Here is an 8,479-nt window from a genome sequence, read left to right as displayed (position 1 = left end):
ACGTGAGCGTTGGACGCGAGCGTAGTAGCCCTATATAGAACCATGAATTTATATAGGGAGTATGGACGAGTGTAAATACATACATATATTATAGAGTCTGAGAGGCTCGATATTTATGGATAAAGTTTATCGCTTGCGGCATGCATTCGATTTTCCTTAGAAATTAATTTGGGGAAACATAAATATTTTATTTATTATTTTATTTTTGTCCACTCACTCTAACGTTATTAAATGTTTTCCCTTGGGCCCTTCGTTTTAAATTGCCCAGTCTGCAGAGTTCGGGTTGGATCTAGTAGGAGACGAGGCATAGTCACCCGCATTTCTGCCAGTTTTCGTCAGTAGGTTACCTGTTCAACCTACTCGTGTTTTCTTTCTTCCGCTTGTGTTTAGTAGCTCTAAATACTTTGGGATTATTGTATATTATGTGTAGAATTTCTGAAGGATGATTATGTGATGTTCGGAAGTGTTGAATTAAGAGTGTAATATGAAATTTTCGAGTTAGGGTTGTCCATCTGCAAGGGAGATTTGCTTAATCTTTTCAGTAAATTTTCCTTGGAGGTGGTCCCCGCACGACTTACTCCGGGTTTCAGGGTGAAATTTGGGGTGGGTCGTGTCAAGATCTGGTCCATCCGTGAGTTAACACTAGTGTACTGATTACGGTACCACGCAGACTCGGCCTCAGCCAGCTCAGTCCGCTCCTTATACTCACGAACCTCTCGTTTAAGGCGTTCAATCCTTTCCTTGTCTTGATTTGGAGGAGCACGACTCTGCAAGGTCGAACCGGACGAGGACTGGCTCAAGTCTCGCTCACCTGCTCGTCCCATCTCTCGTATCTCCTTCCCTTTGCGCTTGTCCAACACAACATCCAACACATCAATTTGTTGTGTTTGAATGATTTCCATCATTTCCTCCTCTGTAGCTTCCGGATTTATCTTCTTCAAGTCTGTCTTTCGGCTTTCGACCTCCGCAAGCATCTTCTCCTGCATAAACAAAACACCGAGGAATACACCAACCACATAATTCAACAACAATTACACCAACACCAACACCAACATAATTCTTAATTAATACTAAGTATCAAAATCAAAGAGACATAATTAAATAAATAATTAAAGGAAATACACTTGCGTATTTCTATAAACAAATATTTGGGCATGAAATACACCCTAATTTTCGAAGGATATATTTTCAAAAATTTGGGCATGATATATCTTAAAATCTTATTATCCCAAAACCTACTCAACAACTTCCAAACTATAAACAAATACTGGAAAAATAAATGTGAACAAACTCAACAACTGTGTTAAACATTATATCTCCTTAATTACATCAACTTCAAAAGTCTAGTAATAATAACGTCGCTTACATGAGCTTAAAGACAACTTATCAAAATATACAAAATAATTGTACATGGTCTAAAACCCAGCTCCTAAGCCACCTCCTTGACCCTGCTGATTATCACCTGCAGGTCTTAACCCCTACACCAAAAATTAGTGCACCGGGTTGTAAACAACAAACCCGGTAAGCTAAGAAGCCTGTATGAGTAACTCTCAAAAAAAAAAATTTCAACCCAACATCACACAAAATAAAACCGGAACTTCTTGCTTAACACTTAGTTCAGGAATTGCCTCAACAATAAAATTCAAAGAGAGAAATTGAGAAAACATAACAATTCACAAAACAATCAATCATAAGAGAATCATGCAAATAAAGATAGTTTAGGAATTTCACTAAAAAATCACACAAATAAGAATTGAAGAATCTCCTGCATTAAGCATAGTTCAAGAGATACTCAAAACAAGTTAAATGACAACAATTAAGAAGAAAGTTAAAACCACATTTTCAACACTTTCACAAATAACATGTACCCATGAGTCCCAGATATTAATAAATACCTTTCATGACCTACAACAACAATTTGTGCACCCATGGGTCCCAGATACCATAAGGTATCTCCCATGACCTACATCGACAAACGGACTAGAGCTCTATTCCTAACCGTAACCAATCACCCGGTCAAAGGCTTGGAACCCAGTTTGACTGTCTAATATCACATCACAAAATAATAATAGCGTCATAACCGTAACCAATCATCCGATTAAAGGCTTGGAACCCAGTTTGACTATCTACACAACAATTCATAAAAGAGTAGAATCATCATAACCGCAACCAATCACCCGATTAAACGCTTGGAACCCGGTTTGACTATCTAAACCACAATTCACAATATAACAAAATCATCATCAATCAACACAAGGAGCACATCATAAAATTATATCCTTCCACATAGATATATTTATATGCACAAGACATAGTTATTCCCATAAGGATAATCTATCATTAACTAAAAAAAAAAATTAATGATCACATGATCCTTAAAAATAATCATATAATAGGAAAACTTGTTTTATCTTACCTATGAGCCGTTGGCGATCAAGCTCATATATTTTAAAACAACCAAAATAAAATTTTTAAATTATAATCATAATAATCATATTCATCATCCAAAATCATCATCACTTTATCATCATCTCCATCATTATCATAATAATCATTATCGTCAACACAATAATTATCATAATCATCATTAATAATCATCAACACTTTTTTCATCAATAATTTGGTCCCAAGTGAACCTTGGTGAGATGTTACTCACCTTTAACTCCCGCTGCGTCTTCAGATACCACAAGAACAAACACAACACCAACTTCACCAATCACCTAAATAGCACAAAGTCAACTTAGCGACCAACTAAACAAGTGATTATCATTCACATTAACTAGTTGCGACTATGACATTTCACTCTTGGACCTTGACCCTAACTTAACCCAAAGACTTGTCCCTTGAGAACAAGCTTTCACCGAGACCTCTCAAGATCACAAAATAGTTGACACACACCATGTCATATCTACAACTACAATCTCCTAGATTTCCTGAAGATCACTAATGAGAGGACAAAAGGTCGAGACCAAAAGAAGGTCACTCACCCAAGAATAAACACTGAAACAAATCAGGAAATCAAACCCTCCAATTCCAAACTTTATGAAAACATAGATATGAGAAACTCAAAATCTCAAGGCCAATCTCGGAAAGAATATATCGCACACAATAACAAACCTAGAAAAAATAAATGTCAAATGATACATGAGATAGAGAAAGTCACTAACCGACCAAAATCGATTCATAAGCAAGATATCAATAGCAAGATACTCAATTTCCAGAAGATTAAATAAGGGAAAACCAAAGCAAATCAATAAAGCAGTCACTCACAACACAACTAGCTAACACAGCAATTAACCCAATCACACTGCTCGGCTACGCGTGGGTTCCACACACCACCCCAGACCTCACCCTATTGACACTCTAAGCAACCCAAAACGACGATCAAGTGAACTAAGCATCTTTCATACATGCTGCCAAGCTTGATTCGACCGGAAGTGCCTTGAAACACCACCACAAACCCAAGTTTTCAAAACTGCAAATCCAGGGTTCAAAACTCAATTTCGTGATCCAGTCTAAACCCTACCACAACTAGAAGAAGGAAAGAGACCTACTCACCCAAGGTCGTCGCTCGTTGCCGTCGAAATCAACGGTTGCAGGCAAGGGCAGCGTCGCTTGCTCCGCCACACCGGTTCGAAATGGAGACACCCACAAGGACTGCTAGCTTCACAAAGGAACGGTGACTGCACTGGCTTAGTCTCGCCATCGTACGTCGTCGGAGGAGAGGGCAGCGACCGGAAGTGCAGTGGCTTTCGAGCCCAGCTGCGCCGTCGTCGATGGCTGTCAAGGTCAAAGGCTGACTCGGCTGGGTAGGTGAGGACGAGACCAATCTAACGAGACCGGTGGCGGCCAAAATGATGGCCGGACGTCCAACTTCTTCTCCGGCGAAAATGGGGTAGCCCGTGCGTCTCGGGGAGGAGGAGAGAGAAAGAAAGTTAAGTTTCTGAATTTAGGGTTTCCACCCCAAAACTTTTCTATTTATCCTAAAAACTCCCGAAAAGCCACAACTTTGTACGAAGTCCGTGTTACGTGTGCCACGTGTCTATGAACTCGTATCGTCGTGCTCTACAACTTTCGTGAAGGAAGTTTCTTGAGAAACCCAATAAATAAAAAGTCAACTAAAAAGTCAACTAAATAAAAATAGTAGAAACTAGTATCTAAAATTCCGGGGTATTACATTCTACCCCCCTTAAAAAAAATCGCGAAATTAAAAACAGTCGAATTCTAAAACCGCCAAAAAAATTTAGTCGACGGAAATATGTAATTCGTCGGCTAAGATGTTCCTAGTCGACTGAAAGTTCAGTTTCCGTCGGCTAGGAAAATAAATTCTTGTCAATTTCTTTCTTATTTGCTATGACTTCCCGATCTATAATTCCTAATTAAAATTCATGACCAAATCTGCAACAAGAATAGTAATAATAATAAAGGCCGTGAACATTTGACGCAAAGTGTTTCGATCGATCGATATATGAAAATGTATTGTTAATACATCGATCTCTGAAGTTATGCAAATTCATAATAAACCGATGAAAGAATATAATATATCCCCAAATTAAGATTTAATCATACTCATCTTCATAATCTTGGTCTTCGGGATCATCATCCTCCTCGAATTCCTCTGAATCCTCATCTTCTTCATCCTTGTATTCGTCATTTTCTTCAGGTTCGGGCATAGTAACTTCAATGTAACCTGTAATGGCCGGAACGTGTTGGTCGTTGACGCGAATGTCCACGTCATTGGGAATTACAGGTGGAGTTTCCTCTTGATATGGTTCGTTCGGTACAGAGCTCGGTTCCGTACCCTCATCCACTCCCAATGTAGCTGCACTCCATATATTCCTATGTGACATTACCTGCACCACTTTCCAACCCTCACCCATAGCCGGATCATCAAGATAAAAGACTTGTTGTGCCATGGAGGCAAAAACAAACGGCTCATTCTCATACCATGAAGTGTTTGTGTTCACTGATAACAAACCATGGTCTGTAACCGTACTCCTGCAAACATTTGGGTTAGTATTGAACCATTTGCACTTGAACAACACGACCAGCATACGGTTCCCGTAGATTAGTTCGATAACGCTGATAAGCACTTCGTAGTAGTTGTGAGACTTGCCCTCGACCATGACTCCATTGTTTTGGGTGATGCGACCATCATCTCGTTCTGATGTCATAAACTTAACCCAGTTAACAAAACATCCCGTATGTGCTCTGTGCTTTAGCGGTCCGCCAGCCAAATAGTGCAGCTCGGGGTCGTAAAATTCACGTTGGTTCTGTTGAATATGCATCATCTGCAAAATAACGCAATTTAGTCAAACAAAATGATGAGAAATAAATTAAAATTATAAGCAACTTGAGAAGAACGTACCCAAATTGGGAAGTAGTCAGGAAAATCTCTCTTGTGAATGGCTTCATTCCCATTTTGCCTGCTCAAATGTTTCTCCAGATAATCCTCCAATTCATCGCAATGTTGAAGGACGCACCAATGAGCCTCCTTCAATTCTTCACGACTCAATCTGTATTCCCTACCTAGCCTGCCATACGGTTGTACTTCGTTAGAAACAACTGATAAATGGAATTGATTTCCCCCTCCTGAAGATTCCCCTCCCGTGTGTTCATCATTAAGATATGTGTTGTAGAAGGTTACACACTCACTAGAAATGTAAGCCGCCGTGATCGAACCTTCAGGGAAACGTTTGTTCCTGTTCGTCTTCTTGTAATCTCCAAGTTGCCTGCAAAATAAAGAGTTATTGTAAAAATTCATGTTATGTAAGACTTTATTGAAAAAAGTATAGACTGCATATACATACCTCTCGTTTGGATAACACTAGGTATATTGTACCGGACCCGTAAGCAACACTTGTTCAGAAAGGTGGAGCATGAGGTGGAGCATGATGCTAAAGAAAGTGGGGGGGGGGGAAGATCCTCTCCAGCTTGCACATGATGTACACAATATCGTCTTGCAATGACCGGACCTCTGACTTTTTTAGCTCTTTAGCACATAACCTCTGAAAGAAGTTGGACAAAGCCACCAACGTGTCAACCACATCACTCTGCAAATACGGGCGAATGACCACAGGAAGAAGACGTTGCAGCAGAACATGACAGTCATGGGTCTTCAACCCGATAATCTTATTTTCCCCCATCTTAATACATCAAGCTATATTTTCGGCATACCCACTAGGATACTTAACCTCACGAAGCCACTTAAATATCTCCGACCTGTTATTAGGAACCACCGTGTAGCCTGCTTGAGGCATTACATGTTTGCCGGTCTTTTTGTTCAGCTTTATCCATAGCTTTCGACGTATACCCATCTTTTGAAGGTCAGCACGAGCTTTGACGGTGTCTTTGGTCTTGTCTTTGATGTCTAGAATTGTTCCAAGGATGTTGTCACAAACATTCTTCTCTATGTGCATGACGTCTAAGTTGTGTCTGATCATCAACGTCGACCAGTAAGGCAACTTAAAGAATGAACTCTTGTGCGTCCAATACTTAAACTCTTTAGGGGTGGGAGGATTTTGGTCGTTTACATACCTAGCGCTGCTCAAAATTCCAAACCAGTGCTGGTTCAGCATATCCAGAATCCATTGACCAGACCTCCCTTCGGGTTTTCGGGCCATGCTCAACAGTCCCATCAAATGCTTGTGCATCGTACCGCCACGGGTGATCTGGTGGAAGCCATCTACGGGATCCTAAGTAAACAACTTTGTGGGCATGATGACTGGAATTGACCTCGTCTATACATACAGGGCACGCTTGTATCCATGGGTAGTTTGACCAGACATCATCCCGTAAGCAGGAAAATCATTGACGGTAAAAAGAATCGCTGCTCTCATGAAGAAGTAAGTCTTACTATACCTGTCAAAAGTATGGATTCCATTTTCATATAATTGCAGGAGCTCGTTGATTAATGGCCTCATGTACACATCTAAGCACTTTCCTAGAGAATACTTGCCTGGAACTAACAGAGTAAGAAAATTATACTCCGTCCTCATGCACATGTTTGGAGGCAAGTTAAGCGGAAATGCTATCACAGGCCATATACTGTAAGAGTTATTCATGTCTCCAGTAGGATTGAATCCGTCTGTTGCTAGTCCAAGTCTGACATTTCGACATTCAGAGGCAAAATCAGGAAATGAATGGTCAAAGTGATTCTAAGCCTCCCCGTCTGCAGGGTGTGTGAGATTATCCGGATCTACCCTAGGCCTGTCCGGCCCCTGCTGGTGCCTTTCGTGGTGCCATCTCATATGCTTGGACGTATGTGAAGACATGTAGAGACGTTGTAGACGAGGACCCAATGGGAAATAGCGAAGAACCTTCCTAGGAATGAGGTCTGTCTGTCTAGAACGAGCGTGTGGTTCATACCTCGGCTCATAGCAGTGTGGGCACTCGAATGCGTCCTTATAACCTTTATAGTACAGGATGCAGTTATTGACGCATGCATCTATCTTGATGTACTCAAGACCGAACTCACTCAAGATGCTTTTGACCTTGTCTTAATTTTCCGGACAGTTGTCAGGAAGCAACTCCTTCAGAAGTGCAACGTCATCGTTAAAACAAGCAACGGTCTTGTTCCTCTTCTTTTGATACTCATCTGCTTCATGACAGTTTCCAACACAGTATGCTCACTTTCGGGGTACAACGGTGTCTGTGCTTGCCGTATAAGCCTGTTATAACTATCATAGGCGCTACTGCCGACCTGGGAGACATCAGGGAAGGTTGTATTGCTATTGTCCTGTGGAACACTTCCATCGTATGCTGAGGCAGACAAAAATGCATCGTTTAAGAAATTCATCACACCAGGGTCCCTGAAATTGGCACTAGAGGAAGACTCGCCCTGGTTACGTTGTGCTTGAATATCTATAAGTGTGGGCATATGTTCACTTGCTTCGCCGTGCCATGTCCAAGTGGTATAACTAGGACAAATACCGTATTGTGACAGGTGAACATACATGTCCTCAAAAGATACAGAATTGGCAGATCTGTTGCGACATTTTCCGCATGGACAAATGTGGAAAAGTTGTCCAGGAGAAGTCTTACCACGGACAAACTCGATAAATTCAAAAATTCCTCTCATGTATCGCGGATGCCCTCTATGTAACTGCATCCAGCTCCTGTCGGTCATGTTGTAATAACCTGTAATAAAAGGGGAAACAAAAAATCTAACTATAAAAGTACTGCTCGTGTAAACAACGGTACATATTCACCACAAAAACATAATGTGACGAAAATAACTGATTTAAACAAAAACATCATCAAATCAAATTCTTGATTTAAGACCATATATATATGCATGAAAATATCGATATCATCACGAAAATAAATGATTAAATATAGAGTAAATTTCAGTTTACTCTCCTGAATTTTAGGTCTAAAATTAGTCCGATACCTCATCTTTTTTTTTAATCAGTTTCATCCCTAAACTTTCAAAATGACATCAATCTCGACCAAAATAACTAAAATAGCCCTTGGTAAT

The 8,479-nt window shown here is 40.4% G+C and overlaps 1 protein-coding gene across 1 annotated transcript; it reads right to left on the bottom strand.

Moving 5' to 3' along the window:
- Positions 1–4,559: 4,559 nt before the first annotated feature.
- Positions 4,560–6,146, bottom strand: LOC101297410. Its single transcript, XM_004293002.1, has 3 exons — positions 5,950–6,146; positions 5,369–5,732; positions 4,560–5,291 (listed from the first exon to the last, which is right to left on the bottom strand). The coding sequence occupies exons 1-3, from the start codon at positions 6,144–6,146 to the stop codon at positions 4,560–4,562; spliced, it is 1,293 nt and encodes a 430-aa protein (XP_004293050.1).
- Between the last annotated feature and the right edge of the window lie 2,333 nt (positions 6,147–8,479).

The sequence above is a fragment of the Fragaria vesca genome, linkage group LG2 (genome assembly GCF_000184155.1).
Source record: "Fragaria vesca subsp. vesca linkage group LG2, FraVesHawaii_1.0, whole genome shotgun sequence".
NCBI lineage: Eukaryota > Viridiplantae > Streptophyta > Magnoliopsida > Rosales > Rosaceae > Fragaria > Fragaria vesca.
This window is presented reverse-complemented; position numbering and strand designations above follow the sequence as displayed.